Source organism: Struthio camelus, chromosome 4 (assembly GCF_040807025.1).
Source record: "Struthio camelus isolate bStrCam1 chromosome 4, bStrCam1.hap1, whole genome shotgun sequence".
NCBI lineage: Eukaryota > Metazoa > Chordata > Aves > Struthioniformes > Struthionidae > Struthio > Struthio camelus.
The window spans coordinates 59,843,477-59,870,721 of record NC_090945.1 but is presented as its reverse complement, the minus strand read 5'-3'; the positions used below and the strand labels follow the sequence as shown (position 1 = coordinate 59,870,721).

Below are 27,245 nucleotides of genomic sequence, written 5' to 3'. Positions count from 1 at the left end.
TCTTGCTGCCCATCAGCTCCTTTCTTCAGTTCTTTAGAAAAAGCACAAGGCTGCATCCCATCAGATCCTGTCCTCACATGCTTAGCGAGGAGTCTAGACGTGTGGCTGCCTATGGATACTAGCTCTGTTTTCCAGCCACTGCACGAACAGGGCTAACAGGAAATAAAGGCAGAAAAAGCAATGATAGAATATTCAACAGAAATAATTTTGGCAAGAGAACTCTATGAATAGCTAACTGGTTGCATTTAATTTGAGGTGATATCTAGCTGGTTGTCTTTACAGTATGTTTAACTTCAGGTACCCTCATCTACAAAACCTGAATTTGGTAGCTGTCATCTTTTTCGGTGCTAGGTAAAGCTTTCTTGTGCCATAATCAACACATTTAGAAAGAGATTGTAGCTTTCTGTAATATCATCAAGGAAGGATCTTTTCCATACAAAGCAGGAAAAGTGAAATGGAAATAATAAACATTTTAAATTTATGATAAATATCCAAAATCCAAGACCAGTTTTTCATGTCTTGCAACATACACTTTGAATCTCCAGATTTGCTGGTGATAGGGTAGAGAGGTAGGAGTGTGAAAAAAAGAATTTTTCAAGGGCATGTGTAACTACTTTATGGAAAAAAGATGATAGATTAAAAAAAACCTCATAGGAAAGTTTTTTATGTAACCAAAATGTTTTATCCATGTTTATAAACATACTTCTGAATGAATAAAGACTTCTGAATGAATAAGTATTTTTTTAACTTATTCATCAATGACCTGGATGAAGGCACAGAGTGCACCCTCAGCACCTTTGCTGATCATACTAAACTGGGAGGAGTGGCTGAGACACCAGAAGGCTGTGCTGCCATCCAGAGGGACCTGGGCAGGCTGGAGAAACGGGCAGGGAGGAACCTCATGAAATTCAACAAAGGCAAGTGCAAGGTCCTGCACCTGGGGAGGAATAACCCCATGCACCATATAGGTTGGAGGCTGACCTGCTTGCTGGAAAGTAGCTCTGCCGAGAAGGACCTGGGAGTCCTGGTGGACAACAAATTAACCATGAGCCAGCAGTGTGCCCTTGTGGCCAAGAAGGCCAATGGGATCCTGGGGTGCATTAGGCAGAGTGTTGCCAGCAGGTGGAGGGAGGTGATGCTGCCCCTCTCCTCAGCCCTGCGGAGGCCTCACCTGGAGTACTGTGTCCAGTTCTGGGCTCCCCAGTACAAGAGAGACATGGCACTCCTGGAGAGAGTCCAGCGGAGGGCTACCAAGATGATGAAGGGACTGGAGCATCTCTCCTAGGAGGAAAGGCTGAGGCAGCGGGGCCTGTTCAGCCTGGAGAAGAGAAGACTGAGAGGCGATCTCATCAATGTGTACAAGCATCTGAAGGGAGGGCGTCAAGAGGGTGGGGCCAGACTCTTCTCACTGGTGCCCAGCAACAGGACGAGAGGCAATGGGCACAAACTGAAACACAGGCCGTTCCATCAGAACAAGAGGAAAAACGTCTTTGCTGTGAGGGTGACAGAGCACTGGAACAGGTTGCCCAGAGAGGTTGTGGCATCTCCTTCCCTGGAGATATTCAAAACCCGCCTGGACGCGATCCTGTGCAATGTGCTCTAGAGGACCCTGCTTGAGCAGGGGGTTGGACTAGGTGATCTTCAGAAGTCCCTTCCAACCTCAACCATTCTGTGATTCTGTGATTCTCTGCGGTATACTGTGAGACAGTTATAAAGCTATGAGAGAGTCAACTGCATTTGTGTTTTGAATGAAATAACAACTGATTGAAGATAATATAAACACTAGCTCATAATAAAACAGCATTTGTGAGGATTAAAAATTATGTGATACAGCTTTAAGCATTTAGTAGCCAAAACATATAAATAAAGAGGGTGGTTTTTACACAGAGGTTTTTACACAGGACTACATCTAGATCCTTTGGAAATCCTTTGGAATTTTACTGTTGACTCTATAGGCAGCAGAGTCGGGCTGAGCAGCTCTGAAAATTCGTAACAACACTAAAACCTTGCTTCTACTTTATTTATTTCAAGATAAATTGAAAGTCACTTTCTGAAACTATCTATATTATATAGCAAAATTCTTGCATGAATCAGGGGCAGATCAGGCCCTGTAGTCCTAGGGTGCTCAAGGAAGGGTTATTCTTATAACTGTATGAGTTTTCCAAACTATTTCCTCCAAATATACATTGTCAATCATTGTTTAAGTCACTTGGAATACATTCATTCCCTATATGGGATCAGTGTCTTTGTGAATCAGTTTACTGATTAATTTAAATGAATGCTACAGAATAACTTCAGCTAGAAAATTTCAGAAGTGTAATTTAGATAGCATATTACACCCTGATTCAGTAAGTACTTAAGCACACACTTTCCCTCAAACAAGAAGGAATCTGAAGACTTCATTGTAACTACTCAAAGTTAAGTTACATTTCTTCATAAGCTCTCTAAAATTACATTTGTTCAGTCAAGGAAAGAAAACATGATCTTTACATTTTGGAAAACTATGATCCTTTCTAATGCGAGGAGCATTACAAAGACCATGTGCAGCTCTTGTTCCCATCCCTCCCCATGCCTAGTGAGTAACATCTGCAAAGGGAAATGACAAGACATTTGCCACGAGAAATAGCAGTATTATTAATTAAGAGAGGAACCCACTCCATAGGGTCCCAGCAGAGGAACATGTAGACTTAAAATAATAAAAAAGGACCAGAATAAGCAAGAGATGGTTAAGAGGAGTGTATGCTTCTACATTTGGTGAGTAATACAGGACAGTTAGAATGATAGTGTGGGAAATGCTGATTTGGCTATCATTGCAGTTTCCGTAGCAGAAAATATTCATAGAAGCTTTGCAGACTACAGTAGAGGTTACATGCTTCTGCACTCTAGCAAACAAATTAGCTTTTCAGCTGAACTGAGGATCTGTATCTATGGAAATGAAGAACTTCAAGTATGTTCCCTACTTTAAAACATAGGACTTAAAAGAAAAAACTAACCAGGAAGCACGACATTTTGCAAAGTAAATGCTAATTTCTGATCTCTATTATGCCACCCAAAGAATGAACACTGATATTGAGCAGGATATCTTAGGAAGAAAAGGTTAAGGAAAAGAAACAACGGAACCAGCTGTTCCCCTATGTTTTGTAGGATGGAGATGAAAAACAAACACAGGTAAGAAAAAATGAAAGCTGCGGCATTTTAAATATTTTAATTTTTCTAGAAATGAAATAAATACTAACATGAGATAGAGTAGACTGTATTTTAAAAACTCATGTGTGTAGAGCCTTTAATCACTGGAAGAATAATGTCTTCTATTTACAGACAATTTTATGAGGAAACAGATTTTAAATAAATAAAACAAAGGTAATGAAAAAAACAGAAGAAAAAGATTTAAGACAAAAGACATGGGCAGAAAAACTAACAATAACAGAAAAAAAATTTCAAAATATAAAAGGCAAAACTGAAAAAGGAAGGGTAAAATAAAAATGGCATCACAGTGGATGGGATAATGAAATAACTTGTAAACCTGTCAAGTGGAAGGTGATGGCAAAAGGAGAAAAATACTACACAGGTCCAAGGATGAACAAGGCAGAAACTGGGAGAACAACAGGAGTGCGAAATGAATATTTTGCAAGGGTATCTATGACAAGAAAAGCCATTTAAAATTGAATTTATGATAGGATGCTTTTGCCAAGTCCAATGATTCAGAAGGATATCTTCCAGAAGATGATTAGAGTAACTCAAATGCCATCTGCTAAACTTGACTAATAATTGATTGGATGGCATAAAAGCCATATTGAGAAATGCTAGAATTAATTAAGCAATAGTGTTACTCTGTATGGAGAGGACATTGCAGAACCAGAAAGAGGCAAGTAAAATATTAGGGAGGGAAAGCAGCAGTAGAAACCCATAAACAACACTTTAATCTAGAGAAAATACAACATTTGAGACTAGAGGAAATACCTAGAATGTCTTCTTCATGAAAACATTCATGAAATTAATTCAAAAATTATCAAAGGTGAGTAACTTGACATTTCATTTTGTTTTTCAAAAACATCATCACAGGAAACCCAAGAAAATAGGGTGGAAGAGCACATTGCCTTTTTGAGGAAATTAAGTTTGAATTACAGGTATGAAAATTGAATATGGGTAGACCTTACACTTGCAAAGCCTGATTCTTGACAAGCAGACTAATGCAGGTCATGGATATGAATAGAGATAAGTCATTTGGGTGGTCTGAAGGATACTGTCATTCATTTGTTCTTCAGATCTAATCAAAACTGCCATATGAGCAAGATAAAAATCTCCTATAAGAGAAGTTGCTATTTTTCTCTTGGTGTGGCTAAACAAAAAGATGAGGGTTGCTGCTGCTTCTCCAAAGTGCTGGACACTGTTGTTAAAAAAATGAAAAATGAGCTACAAAAGTACTGATGAGATAATCAGATTTTAATGAGATTCTCTTATTATTTTAAAACTATAAACGCCATGTTTCTTCGGTACTTACATTGAAAGTCTACAATGTATCTTCCTTATTTTTAGCTGGAATTTGATCTGCATACTATCCAGATTGGTTAGAGGAGTTTCTGTGGAAATATCATGATGTTAATGATAAAGAACTTTTATTACTGGGGTACCCAATTTCTGGATACTTATATCGTCCAGCCTGCAAGACTGTATGCTCAGAAGATTGAAAGACTGAATCTCTGGAGAGAATTTTATTACTCTCCATATCACTTCCTTTCTTCAGCCTTCCCAAAGATCTGTACAAAGCAAACACCCCAATTCATCATCTGATCACAAAATGTTTGGGAAAGAGAACAAAAACAAGAAAAAAACATAAAAACAACCTCCCGACCTCAACAAACAACCTCCCCAAGCTCAGGTTTCTGTATAATGCTGATCATATAAATACGATTTTTTTTTTAAGATGTCTCATGACTTTTCCCTCAAACAGCTCTGCATCATGTTTCCCACTGATTTGAAGACAGCTAACTGGAAAATAAGTTTCTGTTTTATGAAAACGTTCAAGTCATTATATTCAGATTCAGAAAGAAAAAACATTGTTGCAAAGAGAATAGGTATGGCCCTTGACAACCTAACCTGACAATTAGAAGATACATCTGGGAGGTGGGAGGTCTATATTCAATTATTTGTTCTTTCTGATTTAAAGAATTAGCAACTTCTACCTCCCACATTGCTGCCCCAAAAATTAGGCTCACTCTCTAACAGGAAATTCTTGACAAATTCCAAACTGGCATCGTTTGTTGATTTCCCTAACTGATAAGGAATCATTTAAGTGGCATCTTCGAGATCTAGCATCAAATATAATTTGTATTGCATTTTTATAGCAAGCCATCTGCATCTTCTGCTCTGCCAGATTCATGTAATAAATTATAGGCAGGACTAACACATTCTGTGTTATGCAAAAAACAACAGCAAATAACAATGGCCTATTTTGCAAGAAGATTCAGTTTCTGTGAACATGGTGGTAAAAGACAGGCAAGCATTCCTTCAGTCTTCCTTGCAGTAGTATTAATGAAATTTCTGCTATTAAGACAGATTCAGTAAAAAAACAGGGAGAGAAAATTTATTTTTCTGTATTTCAATTTGTTTTCATCCTGCTTATTCAGTAGGGAGGTAGCAAAAATAAAATAAAACTGAATAAATAAGGCAGAAGCTGCATGCACCCAAGTCGCAAGAGACACTAAGTTTAGTTAAATTTTCTTTAAGAAAATGTATTCATGTCAGTATTCTTCCCAGCCTCAGGCAAGAGCTTTCCTGATTTTAAAATGCTTGACTCAGTGAGAAAGATAAAGACATTCCATCAAATTGGACCTCATGTAAGTATAAATCTGACTGAAACTAGAAACAATGACCTTATTTTTGAGCAAACCCCACCAGGAAGAGATTCTCAGGGAAATTTACATAAAGAAAGTTATTTCTTTGGCAGCACTTAACTTCTTGACATCTTCTTTCCTGATTCTTTCATATCTTCTTTCTTTTGGCTGTTTCTCATAGAATCCGTCACTCTTATTTCAGCCCCCCACACTTTTTTTTTTTTTCTTTTTTCACTGCTATTAACTAATACTAAGATTTTTATTTCTTTTTATTTTAACTGTAAAGTCTATTGCTATTTGCTGGTTTTCAGAATCCTACCTCCTCCTTTCACAGGATTAGGTGGAGATTTTCTTTCATGGTAGTAAACATAAGATTGCAAACTCAGAAAATAAAAGGCAAAGGCTTTTAATAATCCTGTGGACCTCATGCATAATTTTCAAACACTGTATCTTAATTTCAAGCTGAATTTCAACTCCAAGCTTCCTACTTCTAGTTTTCAAATGTTACTGTCACTTTTACTGTTCCAGGTCCCATTTGTTTCTCTCTTCAGTCCTCGCCATCAAAGTTTCACAGACCTTTCAGCTACACAAAATACTTCAGGTTATTGAGATTTCAGCCTTTCCAGTCATACGCAATCCAGGAGTGGTTCCCAGCTCACAGGTGCAAGTATATGCAACACAACAACACCTAGGTGCACCCCATCACCTCTCTCAGCTCTCCATCCCTACCTCTCCAGCACCCGCTTTTCTTGGAAAGAGAAAGAAGCTGTATTTTTCACTGACTTCCCAGTGTAGACAACATACGGCCCAAAACTGTGAGGCAATCTGCTCAGAGTCTATATGTAGTCTCAGCTTTAACTTAGTAAAGTGTTTTATATGAAACTTCCATGGAACAGTTCTGCCCATTATTTTCGAAAGAATGGCTCTAGAGTGGTGCTAGAATGCACCATGTACTTACAGAACCGCAATGTGAAACTCTTACGACTTAGAATTGACTATATTGGCCCATCATGGCAACTACTCAGATTAGGAAATTTACCATGCTAGGTATTCATTTTTATATCATTAATTTTCTGAAACTAAATCTCCTGGTTAACATTTTCTTCAGCTCAAACCTCATTTGAAACTTCTCTAAGTGGAAACTAGGTAAAAAGAAATTATACAGTAAAACCTATATAAAGTCTTCAAGTTTCAGCCGAAAGTAAATACATACTCAGTGATTTAATTCCATAATGGAAGTTTAGCACATTTCCATCTGTCACATGACTAGTTTTATATGTAAAGTGAACATATAAGTGGTGGCCCAAACACTAGCTACTTAACTCCCTTTGTACATTTTATGCTGTTTACTTCATTCCCCGTCTATAAAACGGAAGTAATGTCTTTTTACATGACAGTGCTACTGTTCTGGTGAATTTTTTAATAATGATTCTTTGTACACTGAAGCCATGTTAAGAGAAGGCATACAACTACTCAGAGAAATAGAGAAACAAATAAAAAGCAGTAAGAAAATCAAAATGAATAGCCTAATTTGGAAGGAGAGACACATGGAGAAAAAAAGAGGATACAGAGGATATCTTTGACATTATTAGGCTTTCATTTTGGAAATGGTGAAACAACCTACACAGCTAGATTCTCCAGTTATACACCCTAACGTAGCAGTACTGCGCACTGCTGCTGTGAGGCCCTGCTTCTTTCCTTCTCTATGCCCTTTGGTGGGACTTATCAGCCAGCTGCTGGCAAAAGCATAGAGAGAGTGCTCCACTTCTTCTCACCTCCAGCCATGCAAGCCTGGCTCTATCAGCTTAAATGGATTTTCATTTATACAAAGGAAGAGGGGAACTAATCTGCATCTTCCTTTGCACATGCATATGTGGATAACCATAACATAGTCTTCTACCTGCAATTCTTTCATGTTTGTAAAAAGAAACATGAAACAGAAGGATTTCTTCCCCCCTAGAATAAACTAAATAAATCTATTTCCCTACTATATACTAGTGCTAATGCACTGCCATCTAGTGTGGAAAATCAATATAACAGAGCAAAGAAAAAAGGTTTGCAACATGGCAGATGAAATTGTCAGCTCCCATTAAATGCTTTTAATACTTATACATCTTACTTATAACATCTCTGCATACACTATTAGTCATTTTTGATTAAGAAAATGCACATAAACCCTCACTGTTATGGGGAACTCCTTGACTAGGATAGATTGCAATGGCTTCCATTAGATTAGACTGTTACATGTGAGACCATCTCATCAGAGCTTCATTTAGCTTTTTCATTTAGCTTTCATTTACCCTTCAGCTTCATTTGGAGCAACTCTTTGTAAAACTAGAATAAAATTCTATCGTATTTAATGACAGGAATCTCCTGGTATAAAAGTATTTTTTTTCTTAATTACCACATATTTTATTTCATATTTACACTTTCAAGTCTTCATTCTCTAACTTCTGGTATACGGAAAGCATCACAACAGATGACCTGAAGGATCAGAAGGCAGGCACTCTCAAGTTTCACCTCTGCACCTCTTCTAGCTGAAAACTTGGTCTTGACTTTCAAGAGTATTTCTGTCCATAAAGCCCTGAGTTTCCACTGTTGTGCATCCAATACAATTATATACAATTGTTTAACGGACAAGCAAAGGAGTCTACCTATTTTGCTTGGATTAACTTTGAACAGATGAAGTGGACTACATGTAATATGAGCCAAGAGAGAGCACACATTATAATTTTAAAAAATTTGCAGAGCTGTTACAAAGGTAAATTATCATGCATAAACACCATTGTATTATTTATTGTTTCTACAACTTGTTGTAACCTCTAATCACTGCTGTGCTAATCAAAGTTTTCAAGTAATCAAGTAACACTGTAGTCTACCTTCTTCCTGAACTTTAGCAACACAGTGTTACATATTATTTGGCTGGGGCAGCTATTCCATATCATCCTCATCACAGCAAAACTTTACTTAGAACCCAAGCTGTATCAATGGCTCTGAAAGTCCATATGGCAAGATTCTGCATATTGGTTAAAATATGGACATTTTTGTTTCCAACAATGCTGTAAAAACACTGATAATTTCCGCAACAAAAGAATAAAGAGAAAATAGATTTATGTGGCACTGAGTCTGCTTCTCTATCCAATGAGGACTGCAGCATCACAATCTTAAAAAAGAAAAGCGTAGATAAAAATTCCTGCTTCAAAAGTAGAACTCAAGAAGAAGAATATATAAAAAGTAGAATTACTTTAGAATAATTTTCTATATTTGATAAAATAATTCTTATATATTTGATGTAGGATTCAGCACTTGATAAAATGATTACTAAATCTATATTTATATTTTGATAACTGTACATAGCCTGGATCTTTATTAAATCTTTGAAGAATGAAAAGGCCGCAAGAAGCTTTGAATCAAAATGCAACAAACAGTGTTTACTTTGTGTGAAATAATTTAGAATTATTTTTTATTACAACTAACATTATAAAATAAATTATTTCAACATTCTCATGTTGAAAGATGCCTATAATGGCCAAGAATCACCGATGTATTTGTTTAACTATTTAAGAATGTATGAAATAATGACCACTACATATGATATGGCAAGAAAATACTGAATTATATCAGTGCAACTATTATAAATGTCAGGAAAAGGAGGTAAAGTATCTTGCCAAGTATACGTAGCATGTCAATGACGTAATCAAGAAAAATACTGATTAGTCTTTTCATAACAAAACTTATTTATATGCCTCCCAAACCATCATAATATGGCTCAGTTAGAATATTAAGCCACGATATCACAATCCAGTTAATGCCTTTTCTTTACATTCTTATATATATGCTATATATATATTTATATATAAAAACATTTATTTGTAGAAGATATAAAGAAGGACAATAAAACTGATTAGAGGCTTAATATATATGTGTGCATATTTATATTACATATATATATATATAATATGGAGTTATTGCTTTGAGAAATATTTGGAAATATCATGTTGCTGAATTGCTACTGTAGCTCCAATGACAGTCTTAGGAACTGTGAAAAGAGGCACTCCTTTACACTGAAAAGGTAGTTGAAAACATTGCACAGTAGATAGTAGGTTCCTGATTCACATGATCATATCTGAATTTCAGGCTTTTATTTTAAAAATAAAGTAAGTATCTGGCCCTAAAGGTTGCCCAAAAAAAAAAAAAAAAAGAAAAAAAGGCTTGACACTTATGACATAGACATAAAAAGAGTTACGGCATCAATTAGAGTCTGGTAAAGAGCCTGGAATAATAGTCCTAAAATGAGGAGGCTCTGCTACGCAGATCACTGAGGTGCTAAATTCCAAGATACACTGCTTCAAGGACACAACACCAACTGAGGAGGAAAGGAACAGGTTTGCTTTTCAACTTCCAGTAAGTGCTGGAAACCCTGTGGCTGCTGTTGCTCAGCAGAAAGTGCCCAGGGGGCTTTCTCCCTTCTCTGAGGGAGAAGCAGGAACCATCTCCATTGCTCTCACAGAAGCAGAAGTATGTCCAAGTCAGAGAGGTTTGAATACAGAGCCATATAAGTTCTATATCATATTTAAAGTAGACATAAAGGGACAGACTGGTAAACACCACCAAGACATCCAAGCCTTCCCTAAGTGGATTTAGCTGAATAAACAGACCCGTGCCCGTCCCCCCAATCTCATCACCACCACTAATGCCAATGGAAATATACCGTATCTTAGCATTTTATTGCAGATGTGCAATGGAAAATATGTTGGCCCTGTAGCCTTTAAACAAATCCATAAAAGGAAAAGAAGTTCTAATGCATCTTCCTTTTCTCTTTTCATTCTGTTACTTTTTCATGGTGGTAAATCACAGATGGCATAAAAGACCTTCCAGCAACTGGAATACAATTAAAATTACAACATCACAAAAAAAAAAGATATGTCCCTCATGTGCTATATATTCAATAGCTAGTCACATGAGGTTTCTGACACTTTCCTATTAGACATTGGGTAGCTGGAGAAATCTACCAGGATCAGGCATATCTTAATAGGAAGGTATGAATTAATGAGTCAGTACTTATAGATAAATTAATATAAAACCAGGATAACCACAAAAAAAGTAATTCAGCATTGTTCATGTTAGCCCTATAATTTTTTTTTACATTTTCTAAGCTACAAAAAAACCTGTTCACTGCATTTTCAGTCGCTCTGTAAATTGACTCAGGCTATGCGAGGGGAAAAATATAGCAGCTGAAAAGCTCAAGCAAGAAAATATTCGTCACGTTAAAGAAAGTCAACGCTGAAAAAAAAATCAAAATGGGGAATACCTCAAAGAAATTCAAGGCATTCTGAGAGATATTTTTGTAGAAGATATAAAGGACAATAAAAATAATTATAGGTTTAAACAGTAGTGCTTTGCTAAATTTTTATGAAAGGACCTAAAGAAAATGAACTTACATCAGTAAAGGAAAGAATTAAGACAACCAGTATTCAAAACTATTTAGAAGCCTGATAATTTATCCAACCACCATACCTCAGTTTCTTTCATCTCCTTTGACCAAGTTCTCAGTATGAATATATCATGACAATATTTTTACAATTCATAATGATACTACAAGAGAGGTAGGATTAAAATAATCAGCATCCAATGAGGAAAATGTTTTTGCACTTATTTCCAACATTTAAATGTAATTTTCTATTGCGAATTTAAATGTAGCATTAGGCATTTAGAGTGAAGTATCTTGCAGTACATCACATCATAGCTTCATGGGAACTCCCACAGTCCTATCCAGTAATCATTTTGAAAACTTTTTCAGAAACTTTCTTATCTGTGGACTATCTGACACTCCGTAGTTTTGCAGTTGGACCAGAAAATCCTGTAAGACTGTAAGAAGAAACTTTTCCCTGGCACACTTGTTTCAATTCTGACTACTAGAACAACACACAAAAGTAAGTAAATGTGAAGTTAAATTTTTGAAACTTGTTTGAAACTTGTGATTTTCAGAATAATCAAAATTTATACCTCTCCAGAGTCTTCTTAACTTATCTGCAACAGTTTACTCTTCCTTTCCGGAGAACTGATCTCAATTAGCCAATGCCAAGTTAAATCACATCGTACAACAGAAGCACAGGATAATACAGGAGGTCTCTAGTGCAACTCCCTGCTCAAAGCAGGCTCAGCTGCTTTGCAGGTTGCTCTGCGTTTGATCCAGTCGGATCTTGAAAGCCTCCAAGGATGCCACAACCTGCACAGCCTCACTGTGCAACCTGTTCCAATGCCAGACTGCCCCAACGGTGCAAAAGCTTTTCCTTTTATCAAGTTGAAACACGTGTAAGGAATTCGTAAATCTTTTAGGACAGAAAGCTGAGAGTTTTATACAGCTACCATATGCAACATTTAACAGTCTTAATTTACTGATCTGCAGTCAAAGTCACATGCCTTCTTGAATGGAAATGATGGCAACCCAATTTGAAATAGTACTTTGAATTATGCCGCAACTTGTAATGCTATTAATATATAACTGCTTGACGAATCAATAGGTTTTACCACTATTGCTATCACACAGTACTTTTACTGTTATTAACTGATGTAATTGACCATGTTACAGACTGAGAGCTAATTGCTGCCAGAAACTAAGTGAACTTTGGTAAAAATGTCATAATTCCCCTATTGCTAAACCTCCAATATAACCACAGGATAAGAAGAAGTGAAACAAGTGCAGCTTCTTACCAGTCATGAAGATGGTGAGAAAAACCAGATTTCCAAACCAGCTGTGTCAACTCAAATTCTCCTATCCCTATGCTTGACTGGTACCTAAAGTGCAGATGGATATTCTCATTGAACTTAGCTGAAATTTCTGAAAATACATTCAGGAATGTAAGAATTGACTCGGAGCTTAATTTTAGATTCATATTATTCTCAAATAGGATTCCCATGTTTCTACTTTTAAGAACTACTTTTGCTAATAGCCCAGCTATTGACTAAAATAGGATAAATCTAATTCTAAAAACATGAATTAAAAATAGGAAAAAAAGAAAAAAAAATCACTACATCTTCTCAAACTTCAGAACATTTTTACACTTAAAAAAAATGAAACCAAAAAAATCTACAAGCTCCTGCAAATATTTTGTGTACCATTAGCATGAAAATATAGATAGGTCTGCATACAGTCACACGTCAACAATAAGAACAATTACTAATAAAACATTTTAATGTAGTCTAAAAAGCAAATCAAATAATATTTTTTCTAAATTTTCTTCCACGTTACCAGTTGCTTAGAACAGGAGTTTTTTTCCCCTCTGTGTTTTGCAGTGAAATATTATTAACATAAATCTAAAAGAATACTATTAAGTTCACACCTCCTTAGCAGCAGGGCCTAACATACAGAAGCAGTGTGCCATACCACTGAATAAGTATTAGTTGCGTTTAACTCCTGCCGTATTAGTTTCTTTGACCAAGAGCCCCTACGTTTCCTGCTTTCGTGCTTCAAAAAGTGTAAGAAACTGAGGTCAGAAGTCTACAAAAAAAAAAAAAATTAAGGAGTTATTTATCATTTGTTTTGTGTTATAAAAAGCTTATGAAGTTGTGGGAAAAAAAAATCCTCAAAATTCCTGTTTACCCTGGACTTTTAAGGCCCTGATTCTGGCACTGCCTTGAGCTCACGGTGCCCCACTTCCTGCCCAGGCCCTGGCCGCCATCTTAGCCCCCGCTCGGGGCCCTCAACCATGCTGCAGCGGTGCCACCTCCAGCCCCGCCGCGGCCCCAGGCCTGATCCTGACCTGACCGCGGGATCAGTCAGGGGATGCCCGGCCACCGGCGGCCGCCCTGCTCGCTGGCAGGCGGCGGGATGGGCCCAGGCAGCCAGGCCCGGCCCTGCCCCATGGGGAGCTGCTGGCTGCCCCAGCCCGCAGCAGCCAGAGACCCGCGCATATTTTTGGCGGGGGTGAACAGCGCCAAGCGCCCTCCTAACTCCGTGCTGTACCCCTCGAATCAGAAAAACGCAACTACGCTCTGAAGAGACCAAAACACACGCTTCCGCAGACTGCACGGATCTTATTCGTCATATCTACGGCAACCGAACTGAGGAAGAAACTACTGCCAGGATTCAGCCACCGAGGACCTGATTACATAGGCACTATTTAGGCTAATCTCTTCTGCAGTGAGTGCGTTCCTTCTCCTGTAATTAAACGTGATCACAGACGCGGTTATTTAGGGGCATAATTCCACCAACTCAGACATCCTACTGCTTCAACTGCAGGTGAAAAAGTAAGTAACGAAAGGATGTGAATGAAAATGTGAATGTTATAATGACTGGGGGATAGGCTGAGACAGCTAAAATCATATGAATATTTAAAACTAGTAGGTTATGCATTAGAAGTTCAAAAATTCCACCACTACTAAAAATGTCACATACTGAATAACTGAAACACTTTCGAAAAGTTTCTATCTTCTACTTTAAAGAAAGGAATTATAGGATTATGTTGAAGCAAAGGGATATTGCTATTTGTTATTCCCAGTGTTTTTGTGAATGGTAGCAAAGACTGTTTTTTATTATGAGGGTGCATTAGGCATATATAACCCTACAGAAACAGAAAACTTCTGCTCTGAAGAACTGATACTTTAAACAGACAAGTCACCCAAAAGGGAAGATGTGGTGTTTGACACGGAAATACTGGAAACCAGACAGGACAGACACAACCTCAACAGAACAATTCTCTCACTCTATCCTGCATCATAAATAATGGAATTACCTTTTTTTTTTTTTTTAAAATCCCTGAAGTACAAGCAGCTTCAGTAATACCGACCACACTTTTATAAAGCTGTATACTGTTTTTTTAATATCCCTTAGTCCATCCATCTATACTCCTAAGCAACAGAAAGAGACAAAACTAGGTGCAAAAGCAAGTGGAGTCATGCCTCCACTCTGTTTCTGATCAGCTAAAAAGCCACAGTAAGCAGCAATTACAGAAGCAGTAACAGAGCTGTCTGGAAAGCACAGCACCAAGAAGCGACTGGCTGTAAGTGGGTGACAGCAGGAAGAAAGGGAAAGAAAAGGCATTTATTAATAAAAACTAGCAGAAACATTGTTTAGTTTTAGTCTTTCTCCACTGTATTGTCTTCACATTACATAAATTAAATTGTTGGCACTCTATTTTACTGACTTGTTTTGTCTGCCTTCTCACCCTTTTGTAGTTGATGTTCATATTATCTTGTATTCATAAGCGTGAATAAGAATGAAAGAAGCTTAGATTAAGGACCAGAAGCATTAGAGAATACTTTCATATATGCATAATAGATATTTATCATTGCTGGAAATTTTGCAGGTATAATAGTTATTAATAGGGATTTGACTAACAGGCAGAAAAAATACCATCTGGTTTAAACAAACTGTTAGTAAGAGTCAGGTTATAAGAGTAACATTTTAATTTATGTATATAATCAATATGCAACATATGAAAATTTGTCATTTTAAAATTCTGGACCTTAGTAAGATAAGTCGTCTATAAAATATATTTCTTTATATACAAATATTAGCACCACCTCTTTTATTATTCTTATAAAGAATCAAGCCTATATGCTGAATTAATAATACAAATATTTCATGGATATGAACTTTACAAGTTTCATGTTGTAGTTTTGCTTATCACCGGGCAAAGAAAGGAAAGAATTGGTATATTTCTTGCCGGCGTTTCGATATTAAAGGTATTGGGAATCCAAACGTTTCAAAACCTTTTTATTAAGTCCACGCTTTTACTGCTAGTACTGAAATACTAAGTATACTTAAAAACGAAATCAAACGTACCTGTCCTGTCGATAATGTATATTAGTTTAGGTACAGGGCCGAACAAGCACCACTATCAGACTTCCATTTTGAATGTCTTGCATCCAGCCAGCTCAGAGTTGGGCAAAAAAAGAGTTCACACAAACATGCCACCAGACCCTCAGGTTCTGAAGCAAAGCGGGAATTAAGGCAACTAGCTGAACAAAAAGACAGAGGGAGGAGAAATGCAAAACATGAGAGGGAGGGAAGAAAGACAGAAAAACAGAAAAAAAGATGAAGTGAGTTTGAGATGAAGTGAAGAGGAGCAGGTATGGAAACAACTAGCAAATCAGTAAAGGTGGAAAATGTTTAAGGCACATCCTGCAGATCACAGAAAAAGCAAATTAGCCCTAGCAACTCTAAACATCTCTGTGGGGCAGGAAAAACTTGGATTTCTCCTACTTTTAATGTAGTACTTGATGAGCTTGCTTATGTTTTTTATAGACAGTTTGTCACCACAAAGAGATAATGAAACCATGGCATGGAAAAGTGAATTCATTTTCCAGAGGAAAATTCTTCCCCTCAGTAAGTTCTTTTATTCTGGCAAATTGTTTATTCATGGGATAGAATAAGAATATCTTATGTCTGAGCATTTAAAATCATACTGAAGAGTACTATGGCACGTATTTGCTTTAACTCTTTCCTACCTTAAACTGCAATTATCATGTAAGAAAGATGCAGGCATTTTATGAGCAATATAACATAAAATTGGATAAAGAAGGCAGTTTGCTAAATTTACTAGGTGAAAAAAAGTTTGGATTATAAGTAATGGTGTCAGCTTATAGATGTATGATTGCCACTAACCACATATGTATACGTGATACACTTACCCATGCATACAAGCATGCGTGAATTAGAATTTGGACATTATTTTCCTGCTGTTATTTAACAGAAAAGCTTCACAGATATCTGAGAAATTTATAAAATATTCACTAGTAAAAGCCTTTGGAGTGGTAGTACACTTTTAATAACTCAGAAGGTGCCGTACAGTCAATGAAACGATAACTTCCATATAATATACGGACATAGTTGTAATCTTTACAAGAACTTATAACCATTTCTGTTTAATAAAATATGAAACAATTTCACTGTTAACTTAAGTTGTAGGAGTTTGTTTACAACAAAATGTGAGTCCCTGAGCATCAATTCATCTCTCTGGGAATATTTGTTAATACTACCAAAGAGTAAAAGCCAATGAGGATGAAAGAGAAAAAGATAAAAAAGCACCTGAAGATTATTGTTGTTTGCTTACATATATATATTAAAAAAAAATCTGATTTCACTCTTGAAGTATGTATCTTTGTGCCAGTGCCATGCAAAGAGAAAGTCTAAATATTATACACAACAGGAGTGAACCTATGCTGTGCAAATATGGAATGTTTAATTTCACTAACAAAAATTCAGGAAGGGTCTCGATTTCTTCACTTTCTCAACCCCCTCCTTCTCTCCCAAAACTGATGTTCAGTGCATCTCCCAAAAGTGATGCTCAGTGTATCTACTTTGATGCATTATTCTTCTTGTATGTACTTGCATTTGTGATTGAATTGTCATCCCTGGATTGAGTTACAGTATTTTTAAAGACTGAGTTGTAGCATTCCCTTCAAAAGGAAGTTTTATTAATGTGTTCTATAATCCATTATAGTCTTCCGTATTCACTAAGTACACGTCATTTGGAACAAAATAGGTCAAGCACACACTACACGGCTCGAGTGCTACAAAGGTGCTGTAAACCTGACAGGCACACAGCCCTGAGGCAGTGGCAGTCCCTCAGAGGCACTGGCTCCCATCTGTGCCTCCTTTGCTCACAGCCCCTACCACAGGGTTTGGGCATATGGGCAAAATGAGAAAAGGAGTAATTGAATTTTGACCCAGTTACTCTCAGCTGCAAAATGTTGATGAAGGAATGACTGCACCACCTATAACTGAGAGCAGTCCTGACACTGATTATGGCCAGGCAGGCCTCTACAGAGCAAAGAACGAGTAAAGGTACAACTCCCAAACCCTGACTCCTGTTCGGAGCATACTTTGGGCAAGACAGTTACTAAGACAGTAATGGAATTACTGCTGTAATTCTAGAAAGAAGAAATCACATTTGCAAAAATGTTTTTAAAGCATCGTATTCATCTCTTTGCTAGAAATATGAAACTCCCGTTAACATCACTGTGACATATTTTATGTGTGGCAAAGTCCTGAAAACATTTTGAGATGTGATTATATGAATATAGTGATATCTTGCAATAACATGTACTCTTTCACTCAAATGTCTTCTGAAACTAATAGGTCAAAATGTGACATAATTTTTGTTACCACATTCTGATAAAACACAATTGTAGATAGCATGGCATTAATTTCTACAAATACCATGAAAATTGCAAATCATCACTGCTAGCCTCCTGCCAGGAATATGTGTACTAGAAACAATTATGAAACCGAATAATTACTCATGTAATTTGAATTTCACTTTTATGTGAAAAATTAGCCCAAGACTATTTGCTGATTCAGTCCCAATGAAGCTCTATCTTGCAGCTGTTAATGGGACTTGAGTGTGAATTTCACACACTGTTAGTCCCTGCTTATATGACTAATCTCATATTAGGAAAGAAGGAAAAAAAATTCATTGAATAATCCTGAACACTTATGAGAGACAAAAGCTAAATGCACAAGGGCTATACTTATTTAATTTAAAAAAGGAAAAAAAGTCAAATCTACAAAGTATTTGTAAAGCAAAGTACTTAAACTATACTAAAAATGATAATTTCACTTTAGACAGAGCTTTTTCCTCCCCTAACATTTAGTTACTATATTAATTTCAACTAGAATATAAATTAATACCTCTTCTCAGAAAGAATACACATTTTCAAGCTGGAGTAAATGATTTCCCCAGGAAATCCATCATTAAGCATTTATTTTGCTAAAACAAAATTAAATTTCCCTGATAATTTTGTAAGGATTTTCTACTAGATGTGACTTAGTTTATAGAAGAGAATGATTTTAGAGTGCCATTAGTATTCCTGCTGCTTTAAGAAACAAAGGCTTCATCATCAGAAATGAAATAGAGTCATCCTCAGATATAAAATTATCAAGCTTGCATGGTTAGGATGTGATCTGGTATAATGACTCCAGCTTTTTTCAACAATTGTACCAAGTCAAATAACTACCAACCAAATAATCAGTCTGTGATGTGGGAAAGCTCCCTCGACATGATCGTGACCAGTTTAACTTTGTAGACTTCTGATATGACTCCAGCAGTAAAATAATCCAAAACTGGGGGCAGGAAAAGAGGGTAAGGCCACAGCATGGCCACGCTATTCACTTCTCTTACAGTAACAGCTAGGATCAGGTCTGCCTAGTTTCTGAGGCAACACAGAGCAATACTAAGCTTACGGTGAGCTACACCAGGCACCATGCTGGTCTTGAGTAGTTCAGGAGTCAAAGGATGCACGTGTGCTGACATATATTTCCTTCTTTCTCCATTTAGATATTTGACTCACCAAAGATCTAGGCCTTAACCTGAAAAGGTGCCAAAATACAACTGGTTACTTCTAGTTGCTTTGTTCAGGCCATGCTAGCGCAGAGCTTGTTCAGGGAGAGGGTTTTTCTTTCTATCCCTTCAGTTTTTCCTCATGCCCCTACCATTTTACTTTTAGTATCTCCGAGAGCTGCCTGACCAGTTTCACATTTTCTGCTTCTGGGGACCTATGCTTAAATATGGAACTGTGTCAAAAAGAGGACGTGTGGGCACTGATGAACTCCTCCTTTGTGTAATGCTTAGTAAACTTCTATTCATCACACAAATTCTCACTACAGTATATTGGTAAATTTGGTATTTGCTGCGAGGTAGAAAAATCAGCAGTGAAATATTAGCCATATCACACTGCGAAAACAAACATATTGTGAAAGATCATTTATCATTAGTAGTTTTTGTTTTAATTTTAAATCATGCGGCTGGTACACTATTATAAGAAAAAATGCTTTGTTCACATGAATTCTATACTTGAGCTGCAGGTAACTAGAAGTTCACACTGACAATAAAATAAGATATGATTTGCTTATCCCATTGCGGAAAAGTGAAAGTTTCCCTGCCAGTACTGTCATAAATCCTTCAAAACGTAGAAGTGATCTGACATCAAGAAGCCGTTTTCCTGCAAAATGACGTTACGGATCCAGCAAAGCCAGCTTCTCTAACACTGTAACTTTGCTCCCAAGCCATCCACATGAAGTACAAGTCTGTAATAGTACCAAATCCAGCATGTTCCCATTTTACAATATCAGAAATAAAAACTGTTTGTATCAAGGTGCATATTGCTTAACTAATATTGATCCTGGCATCTAATATCCAATGATAGCTGGTTTTTCCTCAGTTAATCTGTAACCTTATTTTTAAAATACTGTACAACAGTTCCACTCCTCATCTCCAAACATTCACGTGTCTCTATAGTGCTTAAAAATGTAACTTTATGGCAAGAAGTGCAAAAATTGTATATAACTATTAAAATCTGATTACAGTCAGATCAGATTTATGGAGTCTTACTTATTTCTGTAGTTTCCTGTAGAATAGTTTTCACTGCAGCACTATCTGTACGCTGCCTGTAGACAACCTGCAGGTTTTCATTATTTATTAATATTATTAAAATGCTGAATTTGTTCTTTTTTTTATTTGCACATTTTTTGAAATCAGCATCTTAAATCAAGTCCCTTGGTTGAAATGATGAGTAGAAATGATGTCTTAGAATACTGATTTTGATAATCCACATTATTTCACTTTATGTCAAATAGCTGCCTAAGAAAAATATTCCCATATTAGTAATTTATGACTGTACACTTTGATTCATCCCTTTATATTCAGGGATATTCATTTTAGAGAAATGACAAGAAAAAGAGTAGATTATTATTTATTTATTTTTAACTATGTTAGAGTTGAACATAGGACAGCTTTAGAATATTCTGCCTTATGATTCTGGTTCATTATCCAAACTTGACATGACTAATAAACATGGTTGCCTACAGAATCACTCTTTTAAAGTGCTTTGCACAACAGTCCTACCAGAAACAACATTCCTACATCCTGATACTGTCAGATACTGTAACTTAGGCTTGAAGTGAAGTGTCAAACTTCACCTCACATTCCACAGAGGAACAATAGCCTTACTTTACTTTTACTTCTGTTTTAGTCTCCTTTCTTTTCTCATCCTAGTGATACTCAGGTTTTTTTTTTTAAGTGGAATAAATTTAAAAAACAACAACCACCACTACCACATCTCACAGACACTCCTAGTAGCAAAAATATCACCAAATACGAAATGATGGAGAACAGTTTGGCATTAATTGCTACAGAAACCTGCACAGGATGGTTCTCATACCCCCACTCTGTGGCCTCAGAACAGCAGCCCAGCTGTATTGCAGCATCTGCCAATCCACCATTCCTTTGCTATCTCCTTGGGATGTTGAATTGGATTTGGTACTTATATAGCAATTAACATCTCAAAGCATTTTACCTACGTGTTTTCCCTCCATTTCACATGTCACTTTCTGTTTTCTTCTCCCTTTTATCACAAAAAAAGAAACATTTTTTATTAAACAGAATACCATATTGCTTCCGTAAGTTCATTGCTTCCAACTGCTTATTCCCCACTGATTATTAAATTGCTATCGGTTGTTTATGATGATTTCCACAGTAAGCAATGTAATCTCACAGAACGCTATGAGTTTGGTTGGAAAATAAGCACCGTAAACTCATGTAAAAGATACCTATTACAAACAAGAAAAGGAGACAAGAAAACAGATAATGTTACATGTGAAACAGAAATGTCAAAACAGAATACATGTCAAAGTTTTTTTCATGGAGTATTACTTCACTCTTCTTACAATAAACATGTCAGTTCAGAACAGAAAGCTTCCAGCTGGGCATCATGCTCTCCATACCCATAAGTCAGACTGCGTAGCAGATGTTAAATGTGAAATCCATTAAGACCAATTAGATTCTACAGAAGAAAATACTGTAATAGTATGCACAGGCAATGCTGTATAATACAACAGTACTGAGGGACACTGTGAACCACAAAAGAAAGAAAGAAGTGCTTAAAAGTGTAAATTTTACCCTTTCCTCATGAAGTGACCAGCTAACAGATCTGTTGAGTTGCCTGCAGCCACAGGAAGCAAGGAGGGACTCTGGCCTCCGTTTTCCACCTAGAAGCAACTTCTGTGAGACAGTCATAAGGCCATCACCTACCGCGCACCATAAGGTGGTCCTGTACAGCAGCTTGAAATGGTAGTGCAGCAAAAGAGTTGGAACCTCTCCACAAACTGCATGTGCATTTACTACTGCATTAACTGAACCAGGTCACCCTGCCATGTGCTAAGGTGAGCGGTTTGGTAGCTTAGAGATCTCTATTTGCATTCAAGCTCCATGCAAGTGTGGCTTGGAGCCAACATATCAGGAAAAAGAGGGGAAAAAAAAAAAGTAATATGCTCTAATAGAGGCTTTTCAATACGAAAATAAAGAGTTACTGTTTTTATCAACCATTAACAGATAGGATTTGTAATAGTTACACGGGGCAGATCTGTTGAGCACAGGGCTAAGCCATGTATGCAAGTTAAATTCTGGCTGTGTAGTAATCGTCTAAATAAATGAAGCAGTCATTGCATATTAGATAGCTTGCACACCACTGGGGGCAAAGAACCTAATTTTTTATAGGAATTATGCATACTAAAAAGGAATGTCTGCCTTTGTACTTGTCAGCACACGTTGCCAAAGGCTGAAGTATTATTTCTTGGTATGCAGTGTCAAACAACCTCTGGTTCTTGAATCAGAATTACTCTGCAACAATTAATGCATCTCTGGATATTAAGCAATTTATAAATTAAATAGATGCATACATAGTATCCAATCTGAATTTGATCTGAATTTAAGAAAATTAAGTATTTTCCATTGTTTTAAATAGTGATAAACGGTCATTATACCTAGCAAAGATAGCGATATATTAGAAACGGACTTGAAATCTATTTCACAAAATATAGATTAAAGGCCACCTTCAGCCTTCAAACATTCCTCATAAGGTTTCAATGAGAAACCCAGGCAGCTGCTCATGACCTAAGAAAATGGGTGAAACATATATATCTTAATATATTTTTTCAATCACTTTGCCATCTGCTGTTACTAAGATATGGTTAGAGTTGTCCACAAGTCCTCAGGAGCAATGGTCAAAAAGAAGCCTATGTGGTTGCTACATAATTATGGACCAACAACTAACAGTTTCTTGCTGAGGAAGCTCATGCTGTGAATAACAAATGCAAATGCAGCTTTAGGGGTTTTTTAATAGTGTAACAGAAAATTAGGTAGGTTTCTTCTTGGCTGGCACCAATTAATTATCAGGTACTAGCAAAACCCGAATAGCCTCCTCAAAGTTTTTTTGTCTTGATATTTTTGTCTGTAGGGCACAGTCCCGGGTTGAACATTCTCTGTAAAGAGCTCTGGAAATCAGCCCTCTCCTAACAGACGCTGCCTTATCTCTAGGGCTCCTGGGGAAGTGTGGCTGAGGAACAGCTTGAGGAGTGCCTGCTCTTCTCTTTGGGTATCAACCTCTGTCAGTGGGTGAAGAAAGGAGTATAGTCCTGCCAAACGCTGTTGGAAAGTCTAGAGCCAGTTAACCTGACTAATCTTCTCACCCCTGATATGCAGCACTAAGGCAGGCTTCCAAGGTTAGCTGTCCCTCTGATGGTTTCTTGTGCAGAAGTCAAGCAAAGCTACAGCAAGCATCCAACCAGTCCAGGACATTTAATAAAAAGAGTATTGTTTTAATCAAAGGTCTCCATCAATTTGGCATTTAGTCAATTAAAAAAAAAAAAAAAGATTATGCATTAAAGATTAATGCATTATTTCAGGCATTGTGCTTTGCCTTTGTTTCTCTTCCTACTTTGGCTATTCTGTAAGTTTTCTTTCCGTGTTGCTATATTTTAGAAAAAAGTATTTAATTATACAAAAAAGTCTGAAATCACATTAAATAAAAGGTTGCCAAATATTTAGCTAAGCAAACAAAATTAAAATATGCTCCCTTTTTTTCAGCCTACTTTCAGCTGAGCCCTTTTTTGCACTCATAAGTAAAAACAAAACAACAAAAATATCTGGCAAAAATATAAGTTTTCGGCTAACTATATCAAATTAAGTAATTAACTATCTGTTTTACTTAGCATATCATAGTAAGCTGGGAAACTAGAATCTAAACAAAAATCATGGTGTACAATATCCAATTCATCCCTGGCATAATTCCACATAGATCAGTGGTATTACACCAGGGATTAATTTGGAACACTGATCTCCGCTACAGCACTGTTCTATACAGCAACCTGATCATGATACAAAAAAACAAATCAAGCCTTATGAGTATGACAAATGCACACCATTATGCACTTAAAAATCTGTTTCTGCAAAAACAGGACAAGCTATTTCACGTACTCCTTGATAATAAGGAATTTGTACTATTTTGGAAATCAGTACGTCCATTTTTCTCAGAAAGGGCGTTCAGATAATTATGTAAAATACTCAATAAAGTCCATCGAGAAAAGTGAAAAGCTCTTCTACAGCTCAATTTTTACATGTCTTAATTAAATATGACATGCTTGACAGGTTATGCAGTTAATCTTCAAAAACTGTTTCATTACAGTTTGGAAAATTGTATTTAAAATACTTAAGTCTGTTCAGCAAAGGATGCTCACCACCTACCGAATATACTGCAGCGTAAGCTGTTCAATTAATTTCTCCTCTGAATAGAGAACTGTTCACACCTCCCTCCTCTGTTAAATACTGTGCCTAGATACAGTGTTGAACACAACACAGGTAGGTTGCTTCTATTTAACTCCAGTACTGGTGAAGTTAGAGGTTGCATCTCCCACCGGCACCACAGAGGCAGAGAGATGTTTTACAAAACCATCCGACCTGTGTGCAAGCAGTGCAAGAGCACACAAAGGCAGCAGGAAAAAAAATGAATAGAGAAAGATTATTTCTTCCAAAGGCTTCCTGAACTCTGCAAGCACATTACAAAGATGTGAGGCTACCTGTGTCTTTTAAAGACAAATCTCTGCCAAGGGTTGGCGTTTTCACCTAGCTGTGGTTTCATTACCCCGAAACCGCTCTCTAGCCCATATCCTACATAGGAGGTACTTTGTGAGACTGAACCTCGGCATTTGTCATCGCTTGATTTTCCTGTCCGCGAGTGACCTGACACCTCTAAGGCTACGCACAGCCAACTGGCAGAGTTACTTCAGAGCTGTATACGTGCTACGTTTTTTTCCCTGGTTGCTTGTTTTTTCTTTGAGACAGATCTTCACAAGCTCCTCGGAAAGTTGGCTCTCCTCTCACTGCCCTACCCCTTCCCTGGCCGAAAGCGAGCCCAGATGGAGCGTGCCCACTCCGCCGCTAATGGCAACGGAAGGAAATGGAGCGATAAAATATTAAAGCCCTTCCCCGCTCCCGGCTCCGCGCTGCGATCTCGGCGCAGCCTCGCTCGGGCGGAGCGGCGCGACCCCCGGCTGCACCGCTCCGCGCCCGCCGCAGCGCCAGCGGGGGCAGCCCCAGTCCCCCCGCGCGTGGGGGGGCTGCTACCCCGCCACGCTTCGGACGGGGCCACTCGCAGCCCTGTCCCTCTCCACCCCTCTCCCCCCACAAAAAAGAAAAGCACAAAATAAGAATTTGAACTGTTGGGGTGAGAGCGCCCATTTCTCTCGAGCTACACATTGGTCTGGGCCGAGGGGCTGCAGATCTGCGTTTAACTTAACGCTCCCCCCTCCCGGGGAGGGGGGGGGGCCCCCGCGGCGTGCGGGACGGGGCCCGGGCTGCCGGGGTGAGGTGGGGCGCCGGGGCAGCACTTACTGAAGAAGATGTACTCGGTGTAGCTGCTCCAGATCTTGTCCTCGCGGTACTGGTTGATGAAGGCGGCGGTGCCGGTGGAGTTGCAAGCCACCATGTGGAAGCCCGCCTCGGAGAGCCGGTCGAAGGCTTGCTCCAGGTAGGTGAATTTGAGGTAGAAGCGGGAGGTGTATTTCTCGGGGGGGCGGTCGGGGTCCCGGCTCTCGTTGAGCGTCTCGCCGAAGACCTCCTTGGCCAGGGCGATCCTGCCGCACACCATGATGCGGGCGACGCGGCGGAACTTGGCGTCCGCCTGGTTGTCCCGCACCGTGGTGTAGGAGCCGCGGTAGCCCACGGTGAGGAAGCCCGAGCGCTTGTCCAGCGCCGCCCCCGCCCGCTGCAGCCGGTCGCTGCTGCCCTGCGAGTTGCTGTCCTCCAGGTCGCTCTGGCAGCCCTCGTCGTTGAGCGAGCTTTGCTTGGTGACCTTGGGCGACAGCAGCTTGACCAAGTCGCCCAGCTGGAAGTACTCGGCCTCCCGCAGGAGCCGCTCCTTCTCCGGGAAGTGCTCGGGCAGCGCCAGCTGCTTGTCCCGCAGGTAATCCAGCACGTACCTGAAGAGGAAGCCGTCGCGGTCGATGAAGAAGCGCGCCCGGCTGTCCCTGGGCAGCTGGCGGGCGGCCGCCGGGCCGCCCCGGCAGGGCGAGAACATGGTGGCCAGCGTGCTGTCCGGGACGCTGAGCAGCGTGGAGTGCCTCGTCACGTACACCTGGCCCCCCACGTTCAGCTCCACCACCTCGGGGAACGGCGAGCCCGACGGCCCCGACACCATGTCGCTGATGGGCAGGATGCTGCCGCCCGCCTCCTTCAAAGCCATGGCTGCGAGCGGGCGGCCGCGAAGGAGGGTCTCCCTCCTAAAAAAGGCGGCCTCTCTCCCTCCCCCTCCCCTCCCCTCCCCTCCCCTCCACCCACCTCCTCCTCCTCCTTCCCCCCGCCGCCCGGCGCGCCCGGAAGCGCCCGGACGGAGCCGCCGCTCCCGCCGCCCTCCGGCTCCGCGGCGGGCCGGGCCGGGCGGCGGGGCGCGGGTCCCGGAGCGCCCCCTCCCCGGCCCGCCGGGCGCCCGGCAGCGGCGGCGGCGGCGGGACGGGCTGCCCGCTGCGCCCCGCCTCGCCCTGCGCGCTGCTGCCGCCAGCGCCCGGCCCCGCGCTCCGCCCGCCCGGCGGGGGGGGGGGGGGGGGGTGCGCGGGGGCGGCGGGGCCGGGCGGGGGGTGCGCGGAGCCGCGCTGGCCTCGGGGCCCGAGCGGCCCGCCGCTGCTTGGCGAAGCGCTGCCAGGCGCGGCCCCGGGCAGAGCCGAGCCCCAGCCCCGACTCCTCCCCTTCGCCTCGGGTGGGTGGCTTTTTGGTTTGGTTTGGACCCCCACCACCCCGCTCCTCCAAAAAAAAAAAAAAAACCTCTCACCGCCCCCAAATCCCTCCGTCTGCCTTACGCTGCCGCGCCGGTGGGTGCGCGCGGAGCTTTGCCGCGGGACCGAGGGCAGTCCGTCAAAAAGTAGCATCCAGCAGGATGCGCCTGACGGTGTATTTCACAGTCGGCGCTGTCCCGGCGTGTCTTTCCCAAAAGGGAAGGGGGGAATTTAACTGAGGGCATGAAAGAAACCGGTATACCGCTGGCCGGGCGGTACAAATCTAACAGGCCTCGCTGGGGCGCAAACGCTACGTTTGCCGTTCTGCTGCTTCGCTGGGGCACATCGCACCGGGGTCTTGATTG

The 27,245-nt window shown here is 39.7% G+C and overlaps 1 protein-coding gene across 2 annotated transcripts in view; it reads right to left on the bottom strand.

Moving 5' to 3' along the window:
* KCTD8 (potassium channel tetramerization domain containing 8) overlaps positions 1-26,429 on the bottom strand; it is a 233,958-nt gene extending 207,529 nt beyond the window's left edge. The window contains exon 1 of one of the 2 annotated variants that reach the window (XM_068943005.1): positions 25,505-26,429. In XM_068943005.1, coding sequence (XP_068799106.1) covers positions 25,505-26,354 — 850 coding nt within the window. In that variant the 5' untranslated portion in view covers positions 26,355-26,429. The remainder of the gene's footprint in view (positions 1-25,504) is intronic. The other variant, XM_068943006.1, reaches the window with a different exon arrangement.
* Between the last annotated feature and the right edge of the window lie 816 nt (positions 26,430-27,245).